The sequence below is a fragment of the Ailuropoda melanoleuca genome, chromosome 11, assembly GCF_002007445.2.
Source record: "Ailuropoda melanoleuca isolate Jingjing chromosome 11, ASM200744v2, whole genome shotgun sequence".
Taxonomy (NCBI): Eukaryota; Metazoa; Chordata; class Mammalia; order Carnivora; family Ursidae; genus Ailuropoda; species Ailuropoda melanoleuca.
In genome coordinates this window covers 52964413-52987438 of record NC_048228.1, presented here as the reverse complement: position 1 = coordinate 52987438, position 23026 = coordinate 52964413, and the positions used below count along the sequence as shown (strand labels likewise).

At 41.8% G+C, this 23026-nt stretch overlaps 1 protein-coding gene across 2 annotated transcripts; it reads left to right on the top strand.

The window, feature by feature from the left end:
* The first annotated feature begins 1630 nt into the window (after positions 1-1630).
* Positions 1631-20589, top strand: LOC100466241 (growth-regulated protein homolog gamma-like). 2 transcript variants are annotated; one of them, XM_034671727.1, is made up of 5 exons: positions 1631-1953; positions 2046-2169; positions 2298-2381; positions 18444-18527; positions 19648-20589. In XM_034671727.1, exons 1-5 carry the CDS (start codon positions 1854-1856, stop codon positions 19658-19660), a joined length of 405 nt encoding a protein of 134 aa, XP_034527618.1. In that variant the 5' UTR covers positions 1631-1853; the 3' UTR covers positions 19661-20589. The 2 variants fall into 2 exon arrangements, with proteins under 2 accessions (XP_034527618.1, XP_034527619.1); XM_034671728.1 differs by lacking the exons at positions 18444-18527; positions 19648-20589 and adding an exon at positions 3225-3463 and having other exon boundaries at positions 1654-1953.
* The last annotated feature ends 2437 nt before the right edge of the window (positions 20590-23026 follow it).

The following is a 23026-nucleotide window of genomic DNA, read 5'->3' as shown; positions in this document are numbered from 1 at the left end:
ATTTTTTAAATCTTTTCCAATCAATGAGATGGAGAGCAAGTCAAACTCCTTTTATAGATGAAGTGATTGAAAACAGGACTATAAAATAATTCAGTGGTAGACCTCAACAGTAAATTAAAAAAAAAAAAATCCTGTGTAAGTGTATCTCCTAGTAGAGTACAGATGTGCCTTCCTTTCAGGAAGCCTAATACAGAAAATTTTAAACGTGAAAAGAAAAGTTGGGGAGTGAACTTTTCCATTACAATTTTTTTTTCTTTATAACAGGTTGAGTTTCTGTTTAGGCAATGCTGGGAGAAGCTATCTCACCTAACGAACATTTATGAAGTGCTTAATCTGTGCTGGCTCTCACAAATGTTGACTCATTTCTCTTAATTACCTTAGGGTAGACAAAGAAATGTTTAACAACTTGCAGGTGATAGGTGGCAACCGGAGCTAAGCAGCTTTGCTGCGCGCCCAGTGGCGGGCTACTACCTGCAGGCTTATTCGCTAAACCGAGCCGCCTGGAGCCTGGTTCCTAGATACGCACACCTCGGCCAGAGGCCATTCCTGTCTGCTCCCCACCCCTTCCCATTGGATTCCACGCCTCCAAGAGGTCTGAATCCACCCTGGAGAATTATTACACTTAAGCCCTCCATACCTAATATTGAATTAGTAAGAGTTCTCTAACCCTTCCCGCGAAAAAATAGTAAAGGCGTCGGGTTCAAAGATTGAAATTCCTAATCAGAAAACAGACATGTCATTGTTGCTAGAGAAAGGGGGACCAACACTGAAGGCCCCGTAGTAAATGGAACGGGATTTTGAGCGTGACTTGGCGGTTCACGCTTTGTCCGCACACAGGGGGACCAAGGGTGCTACAGAGCAGGTGCGCACTCTCTGGGGACCATGGGCTCTTTTGTCCAGGGACGGACAGAAGGGGTGAATTCCGCGAGCCTGCCTGACGAGCCCCTCCTCAGCTTCAGACCGACCACCAGTCCGGTATTTTATACATCAACTCTGAACTCCTCCTGCATTTGGAAAAGGAGATCTCCCCGGAATTTGGGGGGTTCCAACACTTCGGAGGGAAGAAGGAAGTTCAGCAGGATACAGAAAAAGAAGTCATGTCACCTTCCTCAACTCTCACTCAAAAAAATCAACACTGGAATCAACTTCAGACACTGATCCCTGTTCGCAGCAAATTTAAAACATGACCAAGATGATCTAAGTGTGAGTGGAGGATACACAAGAGATACAGGTTGAATATTCTCTGGAATCTGAGAAGCTGAGACTATTTTTGACCACCTTCATTTCAGGTGTATGAAATACGCAAACCGAAATTTAGAGACAGAATATATAGAGATAAAAGACAGTTAAGCAAAACTTGCCCCCTCACCGTCCTTAATTCCCCCCAAACTGATAACTAAAGAGACATAACTCTCCCTCTAAAGTTGTGGTGCCCACCCTTGTCGGGGGCTCACAGATCCGCCCCCAGCTCCTTGCCGGGCGACTGGGATCGCTGGGCGCCCACGGTGCCCCCTGCAGGCGGCAGCTGCAGCGTGACGGCCACTCACGCCCCCACTGGGGATTCGAGAGGAAGGAGAAGGTCCCCGAGTCCCTGGGACACGCGGGAGGCTGGGCAGGAGGGTGGCCGGGCGGGTCCCCCCTCCACCCGGGGGCGGGGCCGCGCGGTCCTTCTGACCCCGTAGGGACCTGCGGTGCCAGGAATTTCCCTGGCCCCGGGGCTGCTCACTTCCCCGCGCCAACCAGGCATAAAAGGGGTTCTCCCGGCTCGGGCAGCCACAGAATCCGCTCCGCCAGCTCTCGCTCCAGCTCTCCAGCTCCAGGCACCGCCGCCCCGACTCTCCGAGCTGAGCCCCATGGCCCGCGCCGCCACCCCCGCCGCACCCCGCGCCCTCCGGCTCCTCGGCGCCGCGCTGCTGCTCCTGCTCCTGGTCCCCGCCGGCCGCCGCGCCGCAGGTGAGACTCCGCACCCCCAGCCCAGCGGCGGGACGGGGGGCGGTGGGCGCCACCCCGGGACAGCCCGCTAACCCGGTCTGTTCTCCCCGCAGGGGCGCCCGTGGTCGCCGAACTGCGCTGCCAGTGCTTGCAGACCTTGCAGGGAATTCACCTCAAGAACATCCAGAATGTCAAGGTGACGCCGTCGGGACCCCACTGCGCCCAAACCGAAGTCATGTAAGTGACGCCCCTCCCTGCTGCCACTGCTCGCGTCCTTGTGCCCCCCCCCCCTCCAAGCCGCGACGCCCCCGGCCCGCCGCCCAGCCCCACCTGCCGCCAACGCGGACTCTGCCTTCTCTCTGCAGAGCCACTCTCAAGGATGGACAGGAGGTGTGTCTCAACCCCGAAGCCCCCATGGTCAAGAGAATCATCAATAAGATGCTGAACAAGTGAGTCGTGCTTTTTATTCGCACGCGGGACGGGAGTCATAGGTCACAAATACTGGCAAATGCCTCGGGAAAATGTTATCAAGGAAACTTCAGGGTGTAGCTGAAGGACTGGAAATCATTCTTATTCCACAATTAAATTTGCTAGTAAGATCATTCATCTGCTCTGGTGCCAGAAGGATGTTTCCAGTGCCCTCCATGCCCGTGCAAATGAGTGTGGGTAAACCCGCTTTCATTAAAATTCTTATTGGAGTTGGTCAGTTATATTAAAAAGTTTTCCACCTATTAAAAAACACAGCCCCCCCGCCCCATTCCTTCTAGGCTTCACATCTGAAAAGCAGAGCCCTTGGTTTTCTGCAACATAGGCCCCTAAAGCTTAAAGGTGAAGAGCAGACACTTTGCCGTGACACCACACTGGAAACAAATCTGGATTCTACCACCTATTAGCCAGATGACTCAAGGACAATATTATTATTATTATCATTATTAACATTATTAATCTAAAGCTTCTCTAAGCCCAGTAAAACAGAGAAAACAGTAGCAGCTACTGCACAGGGTTGCTTTGAGGCTGAAGAGAGAGACCTAGTGTGACAGAGAGTAACTCATTCTGGCTGTTTGTCTCCAATAATTTAGTGGAGACCACAGGCCCCACCTGCGTTCCTAATAAAAGCATCGGAGAGCTTAGAGGTCTCTGCAGCACAGCATAGGGAGTAGCCTTTTGCTGCCAGGCTGGGAAAACTAGATTCAGAAAACTCTGGAACGTAGGCGTCAGGACAGGAGAAGAGTGCTGTGCAGGCAGCTTCCCTGAGCCTCTAGAAGGCTGACATTTTTCTCATTATTGGACAGCTCCAACTGACCGGAGGAACGAGGAGGCTGACTGGTGGCTGTACCTGAGTCAGGCTCTGCCCTTACAGGAATCGAAGAGGAAAAGTGGAATCATCAGCTCCCGATGCCACCTGAATTGGGCCTAATATGTTTGAGCACTTCCTAGGAGAGTTCTCCTATTTATTTATTTATTGGTTGGGTGGTTGGTTTTCACAGATTTCCATGTTAATATTTTACATATAAAATAATTAGGATGTCATGGAATCTATTTATGCACTATTTTCATTCTTTATTTTATATTAAACCCAACTTAGTTCAATCCCGATTCTTATTTAATTTGAAGGTAAAAGGTTTGCAAATATTCTCCAATCATTAAATTAATACTTCTGAGGGGCCCACAGCATGCCAGCCACTGTGACTGAGGCTGGGGAGAGCGGTGTCCCAAGCAAATAGAAAGCGAGGTCATTGTCAGGTTGGGGAATATATGTGTACATCTATTTTTGTAATTGTTTAAAAAAATGTCAGCTATTTATTGAAATAATTTCACAGTCTGTGGTCAACATTTCTCATGTTGAAGGTTTAAGAACTACAATGTTCTAAATATCCTTTGGACATTTTATGTCTTTCTTGTAAGGCATAATGCCTTAGTTAGTGTTAATTATGCATTGTTTCTCTATGTCTTCTAACAAAGAGGTTCAAATATTTATTGCTGTTTTTGCAAAGAACTTGAAAATAAAGTATTTCAAAGTAAAAAATGTTTGTTTCATTTAGGGGGAAAAGACTATCTCTACTGGATAATCTGATGATTCACACCAATATTTCTCCTTTTAAAAAAAATTTTCCTCCTGGATGTTCAATTTGCTACACAGAGACATGAAACTATAATTTGTCCTTAACTTCATCTGATGGTAGCTGTCACTCCCCTTGAGTTTCACGTACCCAGGAATGTACTTTTCCAAAGTGTGGGCTTCCTTCTGCCCCTCGGTGTGAGAGTCACTGATATATATTGCTGGTTTTTTTTATAAGGAGCTCCTGTCCACAGTACTACTCAATCTTCTCTCCTCAAAAACATTTACATTCTTTTAGCCATCTTAACAAGGACTCTCATTTCGTTGCTTTTGCTAAATGATTTTTCGAACAATAACTGACAATTTAATAAAGCTGGCAGTGAAACGGTGGTAAAGTGGATTTTTCCTTCAAAACTCAAATAATTTGTGTCACCCATAGAAGCACAAAGAGTGAATGGCAGAGTTCTTCACCTATGAAAAGCTCTAACTGACGTTTGGTTCAATATTCTAACCTTCATTTATAAGTAACTGCCGCTGAGTTTAATGTTATTCCAATTCTTTATATCAATTTGTCAAATAGAATAGTTTTAAGATTTGAGCGCCTCAGTTCTCCTCCTTCCTAGTGCAATTTTAATGGAACCTGATAGATCGTCTAGGCTGAGAAAGACCTCTGGAACTTGGTATTCAAAAGGATGATACCAACACTCCAAATTTCCAAGACAGAAACAAAATTTGTATGTATAGAGAGGAAAAAATCCTATAATCTGAAACCACACTCCAAACCTGAAAAGGAAGAATGTTTGTGGATGTGTGGAGTGTGCTTGTCCCTGAGTGGGGACTCAATCAAGAAATCCTGAGCCTTAGGTAAAAGCCTTCAGCAGAGGCAAGAAGGCAGGGCTGGCCCCCTCAATACTTGAGATCAGGTTCTAGTTTGCCCAAGCAGCTGGGTAAATAAGGACTCCAAGTAGCAAGAAACAACCTCTGTGAGCTCTTTATCATAAAGTTAAAAATGATAACCTCTTTATAACTTCAATGTTATTAGTTATTAATGAGATAAAACAGAAGAAAATTTGTGAATGGTACAGAAGTAAATAAATGTCAGCCATTCTGGAAGCTCCACAAATACTATCACTCACTCCCTAACCCCAAGTCAAGGGACATTGGAAATTATTTATTAGGGGGACCCCAAGGGGTCCTTAAAGCCTTCACACCTAAGACCAGTCCTACATTCAAACACTGGCTTGAGCTTGCTGTACTGGCCACTGAGCTCTTGTCAATAAGGCACATGCAGCATAGAAAGAAGAAAGGAGATGCTCTGTTCATATGGTGGTTAAGGACATAGGTTTCAAAGAATCAGACTTTGAATCAAGTCCAGCTCTCTAGCTTGTTGACTGTGTGCTCTGGGGCTGGACCTCACCAGCCTCATCTCCCCTGCTATAGGATGAAGATAATTAACATAATACACTTTCTGAAGTTTTTGCGGGGATTAAACATTATCGATGGCTCCAGAAATCTGCCATTGGTCCTCAAGCCAATTCCATGGACATTGTCTCAGTGTCTGTCCTGGATTGAGTGGATACGTACTCTACTTTTCATACCACATTGCTCTGAGACTTTGCTAGTACAAGGCAGTCTCCTATTCAGAGTGTCAGGGCAGGAAATGGGACACCAGGGTGTGTGAGGTGGTGGTCATGAAGTGAAGTAGGGAAAGGATATTAGGTGACACAGCACAACTTCCAAAAGTCATCAGCAGGAAATAGCAATGGCAACATTGACGAGAGTTTCTTGAGCAATGTTACCAAAGGAGCTAAACCCAGAAAGAAGGAAATATAGCTGATCCTATTACGTCATTATGAGTCCTTCTTTTGAATGCTAGTGAGAAGTCCTCTCAGGATTTCCAGATGTGACTGGAAAGACATTAGGGGATGGCAGAGGTAGCAAACCTGCAATAGTACAACGGGGCAATCCAGAATAACAGGTGATACTGTTTCTCTTTTTTTCCTGACTGCTCACACAAATAATAAGGGGAGAGTTTCACCCCACCTTCACCATTAATGGCCCACTCCGTATTTCCTTCACTTACCGATGACTTCCACAGTTGCAATGGGCAGCATCTATACTTGATGACAACTTCCCAACTCAAGCTCCCCTATCCCTCTGATCCTCTCCCTGCGGGCTCTCTCCATTTGGGGGCAGGGCGGAGCGTATGGTGGAGAGAGTTTGCTCAGCTCAGAGGCAGGATGGCCTGTGATTTAATGCCCTCAGAGGCCAGCCTCATTGAGGGGCAGAACTTAGTGGATGAATATTCTATTCTCCAGTCCCTTGGTTGGACAATTCTACAAGTTACACCGTGTGTGTGTGTGTGTGTGTGTGTGTGTGTGTGTGTGTGTGTGTTTTAAGAGGAACTCCTTTCTACCTTGCTACTCAACTTTATCTCCTCAAAAACTACATTCTTATAGCTACCTTAACAAGGACTCTCATTTTATTGCTTTGCTAAAGGATTTATTTATAAATATATTTATTTTATATATGTTTTCCATCTCTCTCTTCACTATGTTCACATTTTCTCATAAATCCTTGAGCGTACTGGGGTGCCTGGGTGGCTCAGTCAGTTGAACATCTGACTCTTGATTTCCATCTCAGGGTCATGGGATCCTGTCTCTGTTGGCCTCCGCACTCAGAGGGGAGTTGGCTTGAGATTCTCTCTCCTCTTCCCTCTCCCCTGCCAAGCTCTCTCTCTCTATCTCAAATAAATAAATAAATCTTTAAAAAAATATCCTTGAGCGTATCTATAATAACTAGTTTAAAATCCTTGTCTACTAATTCTATCATTCTGTCATTTTTATTTCTATTGACGGATCTCCACCCCCCACCCCATTATGGATCATGTTTTTCTTCCTGGCATATGTAGTAATCTTTTACTGGATGCAGGAAATTTTGAATCTTATGTTGTTGAGTGTCAAGATTTTGTTTTCTTCCTTTAGAATCTTGGTCTCTATTGTGGCAGGCTGTTAAGTTGATGGAGAACCAGCTTGATCTTCTGGAGGCTGGTTTGGAAGCTTTATTAGCATGATCTAGAGAGAGTTCTTTGCCCCCAAGGTTTGTTCAGCTGTGCTACTAAAACATGCCCCTTCGGTGTCTCTGTTGAATGCTCTGAGTGCTTAAAATGTCCCTCCACTCTAACAAGCCCAATCTCAAATATGTCTCCACCCCAAGCAGTCTAAGAATTGCTCGGCTTACCGATCTCTGGCCGCTCACCATACGCATGTGACTTAGTATTGATCAGACAGACCCAATGGAACCTCAGTGAGAATTTCCAGAGCCCTGGTTTCCTCCGTGGATCCCTCCTTTCTGCAACCCTACTCCATAAATAGTAGTCACCTCAGTTCCCCTGAATTCAAATCTGTGTATCCTCAACTCCGCAAAATCGCTGTGCTCTGCTTGGGATCTCCCTCCCTGCGCAATGGTCCAGAATCGCTCCCTCAAAACAGCCAGGGTGATCATGAACCTGATCTTCTTTGTTTCCTTTTCTCAAGGATCCAAGTCTTCTGCTGCTTGTTGTTCCAATGTCTAAAAGCAGTTGTTCAGTGTTTTCTATCGCGTTTTCTAGTTGTTTATGGCAGGAGGTTAGGACTGTTCCCTTTTATTCCAGTATGGCTGGAAATAAAAGTCTCAGTGGGACAATTCTGAGGAACATTTTACAAGATTTCTCAGAGGCTCCATAGCAAGATTAATCTCTAGTTACTCATAGTGGTAGCCCATTTATTTCAATTTATTACATAGACCTTAGTAGTGTTTTTCTCTTCCCTAGCCCACATTCCCTCTACTCCCCCATTCCCTCACTTCTCCTCCTTCTTCTTCTTTTTGAAGATTTTATTTATTTATTTCAGAGAGAGAGAGTACACAAGCTGGGGGAGACAGGCAGAGGGAGAGGGCGAAGCAGATCCCCGCTGAGCAGAGAAACCGACGTGGGGCTCCATCTGAGGACCCTGAGATCATGACCTGAGCTGAAGGCAGATGCTTAACCAACTGAGCCACCCAGGCATCCCCTCACTTGCTCTTATGATTCTTTCCAAGCCAAACTACTGCACACGAGTCTCAGTATCAGTATCTGCTTTCAGGAGAACTAGGTCATTTGGATTCCCCAGAAGTTAGATTTCAGTGCTAGGGCTCATGTACAACTATTTTATTACGGAGTACAATACCAGAGAATCAGGAGGTAAGAAAATGTGAAATAGCACAGGGAAAAAGTCAAAACATGGAAATTAGATCCATAAGGCCCTAAAATGGGTCTAGGGGGAAGCCATCTACCAAACCCACATTCAGGACCTTATCTGCCCCAATGCCTATTGACATTTTGTCCTCAAAATTAAAATTGACAAATATTTTCTTTTTTTTTAGTGAGAAGTAGTCAGGATTGTTTCTTTAGCTTTCAATAGTTTCCAGGGGGGTGGGAGGAACACATAGTTTGGAGAGGAGTAGACAAGTCACACACTAAAATCAGGAACTGATCTTTTAGCAACCAGGCAGGAGTTTAGTTCAAAACCTGAGAGATCACACAAAAAATCAATTCTCTCATTTTATAGATGGCACTGTGGAGGCTCAGAGACCACCAAGGAATTACCAAATGTCACAGAACTGTCGTATTTCAAAATGGACTAGGACTCAGCTTTCTGATATTTAGTACAGGACTATTTTCACTAACTAGATCATTATTAAATTTCTTTGATTTTGGTTCTAGGGTTGGCTTTCCAAAATTTGTAGGACCAGCCTCAAGGTACTAATTCATAATTAGTAGTCCATCCTTACCTCAAGCTTCTGTAAGGTATTCTAAAGGAAATACGATGAATACTGTGGCCAAACAAGTTGAAGTAAGAGACGAGTTCAGCCACATTGTATGATCTGCAAAGTTACTCTCTCAGTTACCTATCACCTCCCCAAAATGTAGTGGCTTAAAGCAACAACCATTTTATCTGGTTCATGACCCTGTAGGTCATCAGTTTGGGCAAAGTGGTTCTTCTCATGGTCTCTCCTGGGTCTTTCATGGGCTGCAGTCATCAGTGGCTTGAGCAGAACTGCCTTGCTTGCTTGTCTGGTGCTTGGTGCTGGCTGTTGGCTGGGCTTCATGTCTCCAGTAGATGAGCTCTGCCCTCTTCTTATGGTGGCAGCAGCTTTCTAGGAGGGCAGGAGTGGAAGCTCCTAAGCTTCTCACATTTTCCTTCTTTATTTTTTTATTCAAATGTAGTTAACTTAAAGTGTTATATTAGTTTTGAGTATACAATAAGGTAAGAAAGTGATTCAACAATTCTATACATTCCTTAGTGCTCATCATGATAAGTGTACTTTTTTTTTTAAGTAGACTCCATGCACGGAGCCCAACACAAGGCTTGAACTCTACCCTGAGATCAAGACCTGTGCTAAGATCAAGAGTGGGACGCTTAACTGACTGAGCCACCCAGGCGCTCCACCATAAGTGTACTCTTAATCCCCTTTATCTATTTCACCCTTCCCCCCGCCCATATTCCTTCAAGGGCTCTGGAATTTTTACCTTAAAATATCCATATCACTTCTACCACATTCTACTGCCCAAAGCAGTATCAGCACAGGGTCAAGGGGGTTGGGAAATAAATTCCACTTCTTGAAGTGAGGAGCTGTTAAAAATTTGTGACTCTTTTTAATCTTTCATAATTATTTAACCTTCCTGGGATATTCAATTTTCTCATCTGTAAAATAGAAACATCCAGGGTAAAGTTTCCAGATAATATGCAAAAAGGTCATAGAGTTATGTTGACACAGAAAGAACTCAATAAATGGTGATTACTACCATTATCTTATGTTGTATCTCTGTTAGGGTAGGTAAACATTTTGAAGAAAGAAACATAAGATTATGGTTAAAAATGGGATTTGGGTTTTTTTTTGGTGATTTGCATGTGTGTATAGGTCTCAAGTTTGTGTGAAAATTCAACTAATAAAATAGATTGTAAGACTTAAGCTGACAATCCAAACATTGTAAACAATCTAGATCCAATTGTACATTAATTCTGCTCCAAATCTGGCAGAGATTTTACTAGGTCTAGAACGAGAGACCCACATTTGATAAGAAAGCTCTCTGGATCTTTAATCACCATCTCTTTAACAAACTCCTTAACAGCCATGATGTCCTAAGCCTGTTTTTGAAGGTTTGGAAAACTAAATTATTTTGAATCTTTCAACAGTTGATTATCTTATCTTTGTATTGTCTTATCTTGTTCTCATCATAATATCTAGACATAGCATTTCACTTGGTGCAGATGGAGAATAAAACTCAAAGAAATCAAGATCGCATCTGAATGGTGTTTCTAACTTACCTGCAGCTTTTTGGTTTCTATAAAGGCCAATATCTGGTTGGTCCGTTGAATGTGGTCAATATCTTAAAACTTACCTAATTTTGAGATTGGAATCACTTTTTTCTCTTCCTTAACATGCCAAGACCTTTGTCTTAGTCCGCCCAGGCTGTTGGAACAAAATACCGTGAACTTGTGGCTTATAAACAACAGAAATTTACTTCTCAGAATTCTGGAAGCTGGAAGTCCAAGATCTAGGTGCCAACGTGGTTAAGCAACAGCCTCTTCTAGGTCACGGACTGGTCTTGTCTCACCTGGCAGGAGGGGCAAGGAGTTTCTGGGGTCTCTTTTACAAGGTCACTAATCTCATTCATGAGGGTCCCATCCTCATGACCTAATCACCCCACCTTCTAACACCATCACCTTGGGGCTTAGGATTCAAACATGGAAATTTTGAGGAGAAGCAAACATTCAGACCATAGCAATCCTTCCTGAACCTGTGTTCTTGTGCTTTTCTCTGTCTGGAATGTTTGTTAGCCTTTTGCTGTGATGAATTTCCTTTCATCTTGAACAACCCCAATGTGACTTCCCCAGTGAATTCTCCCCCCACACACTCTCCCCTCCAAGTCCCCCCACCCCTGCAGCCTCAGGTTTACATCTAACTTCACACACCTTGCCTTCTAGTTTCATCTATTTACATGTTTGTCTCCAAACAGGCTATGAATTCCTCAAGAGCAGAAGCTTAATTTTTATTCTTTTAATATTTAATGTCCATCAAAGGCCTTGGCAGGTAACAGATGTTCAGTGATAATGGTAAAAAGACAAGACCTTCTTATTTAATCTAGGTTGACTTTCAGACTATAGCAGCCCTTTAATAAGCACTGATTCTTCAGTTAAATGTTGTTATGTGTTGAATTGTGTCCCCCACGGCCACTCCCCAAATTCATAGGGTAAAGTCCTAATCCCCAGTACGTCATATGGAGGTAAGGCCTTTACAGAGGTCACCAAATTAAAGTGAGATCATTAGGGTGGCCCTCATCCAATATGACTGGTGTCTTTACAAAAAGGGTCAATTTAGAGGCAGACAAGCACACAGGGAGAACACCGTGTGAAGGGAAAACAACCATCTATAGACCAAGGAGAAAGCCTTGGAGCAGCTCCTCCCCTCCCTGCCCCCAGAAAGAACCAACTCTGCCACCACCATGATCGTGGGCTTCTAGCCTCCAGAACTTCAAGACAAAAAGGTTTTCCTGTTTAAGCCACCCAGTCTGTGGTTCCTTGTTACGACAGCATGAGGCGAGTAATGCCAAGGGTTTGATATTTGATTTGTTACTGGAAAAAAAAAATGTGGTCAGTGTGGAATAATAATTAAGGTCATTTATAAAACTGCTTAAGGAAAAAAATTGAAGTTCATAGTTCACTGTTACTTATTGCAGCTTCAAGCCCATTTCAACGGCTGCCTTCAAACCACAAGTAAACTGTAATCTGTTATTTTTGACGGGACAAGGGTTATTGTAGTCTGAACTTAGTTTCTTTGTAGGTTGCTTAGAGGTGTAGTTGGAGCTTGGCAGAGTCTATTATCACCTTGAGTGGGATTATGCAAATAGGTACAAATACCAAAATCAAATACTTGTGGAGGAAAAAGCATTTTAATTACTTACTTTGTACAAACATGACCTTTAGAAAGTGTATAGACATTCCTATGACTCCATTCTGTAAGTCACTATTAACTAACTGGCATTGAACTCTTCAGGATTATGCAGTTTCCCTCCCCAGGAAATAAAAGGTTCATTTCTCCTTTCAATAAATTCATATCCTGCCCCCAAACCTCAGCCCTCCTCCAACTAAAACAACGCCTGAAAAACAAACCCCATTTCCTTATCCGCTTGCGACAAGCACAGTACTTGATAAGCGGCTCTTTTCACTCTTCAGTGGGGAGAGAGTGCATGGACAACAAAAAATTCTCGGAACTACAGAAGGCACCTAAGAGAGGGCTGTCGTGTTGATTCCACCATTCAGACAAGGGTCAAGATCGAACACAGACATGGCTGCCGAGAGCCCACAGACACTCCTCCTGCTGGCTGTCCTTGTCCTGGGCATCTTTGGTAAAGCAGTTATAGCTTTTATACTCTCCTTTGCAAAATTTAGAAAAGATTCCAGATCTGATGAGATCGTATTTAGCATCGAGCAAAATGTAGAGGCTGTAAAATTAAAACCTAAGCAGAACATATGTTCAGATAGTGGAGTGTCATAGAATTTCTTGTTGCGTTAATTTTAGAAATGTTAACTTCCTAGAAAATATCCAGCTGTATGGGTCTGTGCTTGTCTTACTAGAGATAACCGCAGGAGCAGGACCGCAAATAGGTGTAGGGTGTTTCTTCTAATGGTGGTAGGCAGATGGGAACTGCCGCTCTCAACTGACAGAGTTCAGCTAAAATTTTTATGTTTACAACTTTTCGTAGGAGGAAATCACGTTGATTTTACCACGGAATGAGTGATTTTATTGACCAGGCATAATCTGAAACAAGGAATTACTGGTCTGGTGTACTTGACCTTTCCTCAAACAGTAGATGCTCCAAAAATGTGTGTTGATCACAAATAGAGCAGATGATTACATTTGTGTGATTGCCTCTCTGAATAATCCTATCGGTACTTATTTTGTGAGCCGAGGGCCCTGCTGCATTGATAACTAAAGGATAAGCAAAGTGGCTTTCTCTGTTCTCACTCAAGGTGTTGCCATTCTTTTCTTACACAGCCCGTCCCTGTGAGGGCCAAGAGTTGCGATGTCAGTGTATTCAGACACACACTGACTTTATTTCTCCTAAATTCATTACAAATGTCCAGTTGATACCTGAAGGCGCTCACTGCAGCAGAAAAGAAATCATGTAAGTAGTAGAGATGTGGCGGAGAACGGATGCCTCCAGTACCGGGCCTTTCAAAGCTGACATTTGCATTAAAAATGTGCTAGACTGAGAGTACAGGAGACCAGGGCTCTGAGCATTACTCATGTACAGTTTGGGAAGATCATTACCCAGTGCTTATGTGCGCATTTCTGAAAACATCATGTACCCTCTCCAGAAAGAAAAGGCTCTCAAATGGGAACGGGCTTAGGGTATGAACTCTTTTGAGTGGGCTTTAAAGTCAATGAACATGTACAACAAGCAAAGATACATGGTCCTCAGTGAGAATACATGGGTGAGTCTTGATCGTCTAGAGATCTCTCTATTAGACACCTGGGTAACACAATAAATCCAGTATAGCCTAGTGGCTCTCGAATCTGACTTGACAACCTTTCTGAAGCATCAGCCCACAAATATAGAGCTTAGAGGCTGTGGGGAACACTTCTACATTTTATTGGAACTTCTTGAAATTTTGAACTGTATCGTACATACTGTTTCACTTCATTGCTAAGTAACAAATTACCACAACAGTGGCATAAAATAAACCTATTTATTATCTCAAAATTCTGTAAGTCAGTAGTCCGATGGCTTGACTAGGTTCTTTGCTTAGGGTTTCATAAGGCTTAAATTACGGTGTCAGCCGGGTTGAAGTCTCGTCTGGACGCCCTGGGAGGGAATCCACTTCCAAGATTGCTTATGTTGTTGGCTGAATTCAGTTCTTGGCAGTTGTAGGATTGAGGTATTCATATTCTTTCTGGCCATTGGTTTGATGGTTCCCTGCAGCTCCTAGAGGCTACCGTCAGTTCCTTCCATGTAACTCCTTCCCTATCAGCAGCTGAGAATCTGCCGCACGTTGAACTGATCTCACTCTTCTAATCTCCTTCTCTTCTGCTACCAGTCAGAGATAACTCTCTGCTCTTAGGATCCCTGTGATTACACTGGGCCCACCTGAATCATCTCTCTTTGGATTAACGTAGTCAACTCATCAGTGACCTGAGCTGCGTAGCAAAATCCCTTAGCCATGTAATGTGACACAATCATGGCTGTAACATCTCATCACGCTCCTGGAGACCAGGGAGGAAAACTTGGTGGTTCTTCTTAGGATTCTGCCTAACAAGCATACAAAATAGTGTATACATATATATACACACAGTTTAAAGATCAGTAATAAAACAAACACCCACTCACTTGCCACCCAGGCCAAAATCTGGAACATAATTAGCACATCAGAAGCTCATGTGTAAAACACATATTATGGACTGAATTGTGTCCTAAGTTTTTATGTCGAAGTCCTACCACCCGAAATCTCAGAGTGTGACTGTATTTGGAGGTCGGACGTTTAAAGAGGCGTTTAAAGTTAAATGAGGCCACAAGGCCGGGCCCTAATCCAATATAACTGGTGTCCTTGTAAGAGGGAGAGACACCAGGAATGCACACACACAAAGAAAAGGCCTGTGAGGACACAGCAAGAAGATGGCCATCTGCAAGCTAAGGTGAGAGGTCTCAGAAGAAACCAAACCTGCCAATACCTTGACCTTGAACTTAGAGCCTCTATAGTGAGTGATAATAAGTTTCCGTTGTTTAGGCCACCCAGTCTGTGGTATATTGTTATGGCAGACCTAGCAAACTAATATACCCCCCAAATCATATACCCGTCCCACGCTGAGAAATAACTCCTATTTAAGCTTTGTTTCTTGCTTTTTAAAAATAGTTTTACCATCTGTGTATGAGATCTAAAGCAATTACAATTTTGCCTCTGTTATGAATTGAATGTGTGTCCCCACTCCCGACCCCAAACTCACAAGTTGAAATCCTGAGCCCCGATGTTACCATATTAGGAGGTGGGGCCTTTGGGAGGTGGTTAGGTCATGAGGGTGGGGCCCTCATCACTCATCAATGGGATTAATGCCCTTAAAAAAGAGACCACAGAGAGCTCCCTAACCTTCCCACAGGTGACGACAGAGTAAGAAGGTGTCCTCATATGAACCAGGAAGTGGGTTCTCCCCAGACGCCAGATCTGTGGCACTTTGATCATGGACTTCCTAACCTCCAGAGCTGTGAGAAATAATGTTTGTTGTTTAAACCACCCAGTCTGTCCAGGGGTTTTGTTGTTTTTTTGTTTGTTTGTTTATAGCAGCCCAAATGGACTAAAAAAAAGCCGGTTTTTTTTTAACTTAAATTCAAGCTAGTTAACATATAGTGTATTATCAGGCTCAGAGTAGAGTTTCGTGATTCATCAGTTGAGTGTAACACCCAGTGCTCATCACATCACATGCCCTCCTTAATGCCCATCCCCCAGACCCCATCCCCCCCNCCCGGCCCTCCTCCCGCAGCCCTCGGTTTGTGCCCCAGAGTTAAGAGTCCCTCACGATTTGCCTCTCTCTATAGACAGCCTGCTTTTGAACTTCAGAGCACCATGCCGAGGGTATCTTTCTGTGACTTGCTTCTATTAGTCAACATTTTATTCTGCAATACACGCATTCTTATTTGTGTAGCTGTAGTTTATTCAATTTAAATGACACTTAGCATCCCACTGTAGGAATACTAAATCAATAAATACCAGATTTGCTTATCCAATCCGCTGTTGGTGCACATTTGGGTTCTTTCCAGATTTTTGCTATTATCAACATTCTCTATACAGGGTGCATATATGTAAGTGTTTCGCTAGGAATTACTTGCTGGATTTAAGGTTTGCATGTCTTTGACCTCACTAGTTATGCCACGCTGTATTACTGTATTAACGTACCAACTAACGCTCCTTCCTACAGAAAACCATTTGTTGCGTCACATATTGACAGATATCTGGTAGTGTTAACCTGATGGGTATATAATGGTATCTTTTAATTGTTCTTTTCATTTCCATTTTTCCATTATTAATGAGGTTGAATATTTTTTCATATGTTTATAAACCGCGGGGAATGGCCAGCAATCCCTGTACCGACAGATGAAAGATGACTCCAAACTTTGCCGTGAGAGAGAGGAGAAGGGCAAGGGGGTCAATGCTCAGAGACGAAGACCACTGCTCTTCTTTGCTCCTGCTTTTATTGGTCCTTCAGGATAATCACAAACCCTTATCACTGTTTCTCAAGCACATGGTGCTGACAAGGGGTCTTACTGAAAAGTGGGAGATCTGTTTACCCGAAAGATACAATATGCTAATTTAGGCGTGTTCTACGAGTTCGGCTAAACATAGCCTAAGGGACACTGCCTACATACCTTAGATCACAGGGCGACTGTTTGGGCTAGGAAAGCTTCAGAAAGGCAACTCCCCACGGCATTCCAAGGGCAGAGTGGTCACCTAGACAAGGCCTACGCCCTTCTCCGAAACCTTCCCTGCCCTCAGCGGCCTCTGTGTTATTTTAGCAAGCCAGGTATAACGGCTGATTTCATGCTCTACATTAACCCCAACAATAAACATTTGTGTTCCTCCTTTTGTGAAATTTCTGTTCATTTCTCTGCTTCTTTTCCTAATTGGATACCATCTTTTCCTTATTGGCTCACAGGTATTCTTTATATATTCTGGATATTAATCTCTTGTCAGATTTATGGATAGCAAAGCTCATTTTCCAATTTGTGGCTCATATTTTCCTTCTTTCTATGGTTTCCTTTCAATTAATGTAAGTTTGTGGTTTTAATATACTGAGTTAAGCAATATGCTTTTTTTTTTTTCCAGTTAACACATTCAGTGTCTTGTTTCAAAAAACTTTCTTCCACAGACTTCACAGAAATCTTCTATATTGTCTTCTAAAGTTTTTATGTTTTTTTTTCCTTAGTATTTAAGTGGAACCCAAGGGGAAGTGGGGTTTTGTACATGATGTGAGGGAATTATACAATTTTATTTTATTTTTCTGTATGGCTCATCAGTTATCCCAATACTGCTACTTCTACCATGACCTGAGCGCCCATCAGTGTGTAAGGATACTCCTGGCCTCTCTGTTTCTGTCCCGTTGATCAAATTGTCTATACTTCCACACCATCTTTATTAACATTTTATTCTAAGTCTTGACATCAAGAAAGGAAAATTCTCCCATCGTCTTCAGAGCGGATTTTTTTAGACCTTTGTTTGCCGTTCCATATAAATATTAGAAGCAGCTTGCAAATTTGTACTAATTTAATGATGATTTTCAATGAGTTTCTTTGAAATTATAGATTGATTTGTGAATTATTGACACCTTTATGATTCTGAGTTACTTCAAAAATATAAAATAGCTCTATAGAAGTAGCTCTCAATTTATCAAGGGCTTCTTTAAACGAAGTTTTGTAGTTTTCTCCATAAAGGCCTTCCATGTCTTTTTTTTTACTTAAAAAAAAAAGCACATTTCTAGTCACTTTATATTTTTTGATGCTATTGTAAAGAAGAGCTTTATCAAATTTTATGTTCCCGTTGTTATTAGGATTGAGACATAAAATTTTGTATTGATTTTGTAATTGTCAATTCTTTACTTGTGTGGTCCTCATGTGGTGATAACGTCTGTTTAGTTTCCTTCTTCGGAAGCTCATGCTTTTTATCTCTCTAGCTTTGTGGAGATGGCAGGCACTCTTATCTTCTTTCTGCATTCAAAGGGAATACTTTTCAAGTTTTCACTATTATGTTCGATGTTTTGTGGCCATCTTTGTATTGGTAATTTGCTCAGGGGTTATTATTACATTACTGTCATTATCATTTTTGCAATGATCTGGTCTTCATGTAATGAACTTCAAAGAGGTAGAGATTTGTGGTTCTTTCTGTGAAGTACTTAAACTATAGGAGTAATTTAAACTACAGAATTAATTTAAATAAGCAATTTATGTTCTCTTTCCCTCTCCCAATAATAAATGAGGCTTTACTGAGATCTAAAAGCTCACACAATTAGCACAGGTATGATGATAAAGAATGTATAGTAGGTGGTTAATAACTGGCAGCCTGGAAGATATGACCTTTATGTAGATTTTCCAGAGTCTAACACCTGTGTAGCCTAAGTCCAATAAATGACTGCTGATTAGTTGATACCTCAAAAATTCTGAGAAAAAATTATTCTTTAGTTGACTTTTAAAATTTCATTATGTACACTGGTATGACTGAAAGTCATATTCCAATAATATGATTAGTGTAGTTTCAGAAATAAATCCACATGTTCATTATAAGCATAAAATTTCTTGTTGCTGAAATTTTAATCAATGAATTTAAGGCATTATTGAATTAAATACAATTATCATTTAACCAAAATGCTCTTTTTTTTTTTTTTTCAGAGTCACACTGAAAGATGGGACATTAGTTTGTTTGGATCCTGAGGCTGAATGGGTGATGATTATTATCAAAAAGATTATCAACAGGTATAATTAATGCCAAGGATTTTCATATTCATACTCTCTCTTTTCTTTTAATTAAAGAGATTTATGAATATATACAGACTCTACTATAGGTTAGAATAAAATTACAGTAAGATCAGAATAAGTCTATACCAGAAAATCCAAAAGTGTGGTCCCAAGACTGGCAAAATTACCATTACCTGGGAACTTGTTAGAAATCCAAATTCTTAGGCTTCCGCTCAGAACTACTGGATCAGAATCTCTGGGGGTGGGGCCCAACAGTCTGTTTTAATAAGCCTCCCAGATGATTCTGTTGCATAACCAAGTTTGAGAACCATTGGCCCGTGCATTCTATTTAACGTACTATCCGAGTTGACCTGTGTTATAAACATCCCCAATAGATATAAAAATGATCTAAAATTGCTAGAAACTGTCTTATGCAGACCAGCTAGCCAGGCATTTGATGAAAGAAATTTCAAGAAAAAAAAATCCCCCGTGAAAAAAATTTGTCTCCAGCACAACATTTCTAGAAATTAGACTCCAAATAAAGTTTGCAAATTGGTGAATGGAGAAGATACACTAAGGACAAACAGGTGATAATGGGAGCGTAATGGATTAACTTCTGGAAAAAGAAAATCAAACAAGGATTTTGGGGAGGATTTTTAAGCCATAGCAGTGTGTAAGAGAGAGGTGACCAGTCATAATGAAAAAACTAAATTTTGTGGGGGGTTTTTAGTTAAAACATAAACAGGAAAACAAAGTAAGGGGATGTGGAGCTGTGATTCACCAGAGGACCACCTTGGCAGTTGAGTGGTATAATGTGGTGGGAAGAGCACGGGCTTGTGAATCATATAGCTACGGTTTAGTGTTTCAGATCCACAGCTAGGAGTTATGCCATTTTGGTTAATTCACTTAACCTTTGGGATTTACATGATTTCATTTGTTCTTACTTTGCTCTATCATGGAGAAGTAGAGATAATACACGTAAAGTGGTTGATTATGGCTATTATTAGTTTTCAGCTTACCAAATACATGGGCTTTTGTCTTTATTCCTCAGGGTTTTTTTTCTTTTTTCTTACAAGACACCACACATGGGGGATCCTGTGTATCTGTACAGTTACATGTCACTCTGCTTGTATTGTAGTGCTTCTAACTGATGGTCACACAAGGAACGTCACATCCGATGGGTATCAAGAACCCTTGGTATCATTGTGAGCTTGGACAGCCTCCAGAGTTTTCTTTGAAAGTACCACCAACTTATGCTAATTTATGACTACGTAAAAGTGTCTTCTATCCTCATTCTGACTACCTAAACATTGTTTTCAGGCAGGTGATTGACTACTTGTATGGGAATAATGGAAGGAGAGGTAATGTAATTTCTATTATGTTGGGAGAATAATCTCCCAAATTCATATAGTAGGTGAGAGGTTTCCCTGTTAGGCTCAATATACCTTAACGGAGGCTACCTCTTCCATACTGTACCCTACCACTTAACTTCCTAGTGGACTCTGGCATTCAATCACAGCTTTTCACTCAACTCCATCCTTTGATATATTCTTAACAGTGTGTTTCTGGATTAATTTATCAACACTCCGGCCTCTTGATTGCTTCAATATTTGAGTTCCAAATGCTTTAACTTGCTCCTTATTTTAATCACCCACAACTTTGGATCTCAGTATAAAGTAAAGTTGTTTATCTATAGGCTTCAAAACTAAAATACTTCTTTTAAAGGAATTTTTCATTCATTATAAGATCTATGTATTTAACAAGAAGAAAATGGGGTTCATACAGTTGTATAATAGAATTTCCTTAAATTTTAAGAATTTACTTAAATAAAGCAAATCTAATAGATAGCATCAGCCAAGAGTAAAAGTGATCCAATCCAGGAAACTATAAAGTCATTGGGTTGGAAGAGGAGGGAAAGGAAATTTAAGACCCTCAAGACCTGGGGAAGATCCCAAGGATGATGCTTCAGAAAGATGAAATGGAAAACACAGACCTAAGTTGTGTTCTAATCATTTAACTTCTTTTAGGTAAAATTTCTGCATATGCAACACCATATTGAGTGAATAAACATCTTTTCTTTTTTTTTCTTTTTTTTTTTTTGTACTGTTTCTGAAAGAAAAAATGTGCTAACAGGTGAGTGATGTTCTCACGGAACCAATGACTAGGAATGCTCTTTGATAAAATGACTTAGTGAGTTGGGGCTGCTAACAAATTACTGAATTGCTAATAAATTAGGCCAAATTGTTGGTTTAAACAACAAACATTTATTTCCCATGGTACTGGAAGCCAGGAGTCCAAGGTCAGGGTGCCAATATGGTCAAGTTCTTGGGAAGGTCCTGGTTTATAGATGGCCATTTCCTTGCTGTGTCTTCATGTGGTGGGAAAAGAAAGATAGCTCTCTGGCTTTTTTTTTTTTTTTAAGATTTTATTTATTTATTTATATACATATAAGGGCGCTAATACCATACATGAGTGTTCTACTCTTATGACCCAATTACTTTCCAAAGGCCCCCCTCCAAATACCATCACATGAGGATTAGGGTTTCAACATATGAACTTTGGAGGAACAAAAACATTCCATCTGTAGCAGAAAGGGATTCAGTCCATAGACACTAGAGCCCTGAGGACTTTCTCTTGTCATCTGCTGTGTTTTAGTCTCTCTCTGCTGAGCTGGGGTTTCTCTCTTCTCTCTGATTTTTGGGTCTCTATGGCAAGTCATCCACAAAAAGTAACATATTTTCCCTCAGATTCAATTTCCAATTCCTGGAAGAGAAGGCCTTATTGTGTCTATTGATTCAGGTGTCCACACGGGTCCAATCCACTGTGGCCAAGAGATGGTGGTTACATGGCACAAGCAAGTCCATCTGGGGCTTACCGCTGTAGAATGAGGAAACAGCTAGGTGAGGGTTTCTTATGAATTGAATCTCTCAAAGGATTCTGTCACAACCTGTGTGTCTTCATGTGTGATAAGGGGAAAACTTCCTCAGGAGAAGCTACTGTACTTGCAAGAGGTGGCATGCATGCCTTGAAACAGCCTTGGGCAAAAGCGCCAGAGGTCTAAGCTCTGCAGTTCTGAGCAAGTGTCTTAACTCTTCTGTGCTCTTCTGTAAATGTGAAAACATGGCGAACAAAACAAAGCAAAGTATGTTCATTCCTCACAGGATTGTTAAGAGGAGAAAATAAAACAAAAATCGCTTTGAAAGTAAACGTGAAAAATCATAAAGTATTATCCTTGTTATTATTAAAATGATAAAGTCAATCCCCAATTAGCACTTAAGAAAGCCAGTTTGATGGTGCCTATTCACATTGTCTCATCCACAATTCTATCCACAAGCCTCCAAACTGTCTGAAGCAGGTGGTAAGTTTTACTGCTGTGGATGGTGGCAGAAGTCACAATCACGTTATTAAGCTAACAACTGGCTCTGAGGTTGGGCTGAAGGCAAAAACTATCTCACGACCACAAGGACAAGACTGAAGTTTTGAGAATACAAAATTCCAAATTTCAAGAGAAAGGGATCCAGTTGGCTCAGTTTGTGTCATGCCCCACTCCTGGTCTAGCAGCCTAGGACAAGAGGGTGGGAACACACACAGAGACAGGCCAGCGGCCACCCCAGGATGAGGCAGGCCGCTTCCAGGGTAGCTGGTAGACCACTCGGTGGGCTTAAGCAATAGATTAGATTCAGCCAGAGATCATCATTTTAGATGAGTCTAAGATGCACCAGAGATAAAAATACAGAATTTGCAAAAAGAAGGCCAAGATTTCAAGAATAGTATTGAGACTATTTCGCTTATTTCTGAAAGGAATGCCAGACAATGAGGGGAGAGAGAATGGATGAAAAGTAATAATTGAAAGGTTAATGACTAAGAATTTTGTAGACAGATGAAATCCTCATACTCAGAAGCCCAACCAATTCTGAGCATGGTAGAAAAATAAAATTTACACCCAACTACGTTGTAATGAACCTGCAAGTTCCCAAATACAAAGAAAAGACCTTGGAATGAATGAGCACGACCTACACTGAGTGGCAAATGCTTCGAGAAGGAGGGCTCAAGAAAAGGTCACACCTGCAGTAGGTCTCTGGAATATATATATGGTTTTCCTTTTTTCCTTCTTTTTTAAGGTTATATTTATTTATTTGACACAGAGAGAGAGAGAGAGAGAGAGAGCAGGGGGAGTGGCTGGCAGAGGGAGAAGCAGGCTCCCCGCTAAACCGGGAGACATGCAGGGCGCGCTGGGCTCAATCCCAGGACCCTGGGATAATGACCTGAGCTGAAGGCAGACGCTTAGATGACTAAGCCACACAGGCCCCCCATACATCGTTTTTCTAAGATGGAATTGCTGAGGATGAATTAGTTGTAAAAAAAAAATATATATATATATATCAGATTGCTGCGGCTTTCTGTGCACATTTGTAATGAAGAATCAAGGTCACCGAATTCAGCTCCTGTTAATTATGCCTAAATGTGAGACAGTTTCTAAAGGATACAGCAAACTACAAGTAGAAAACCAGGATTAG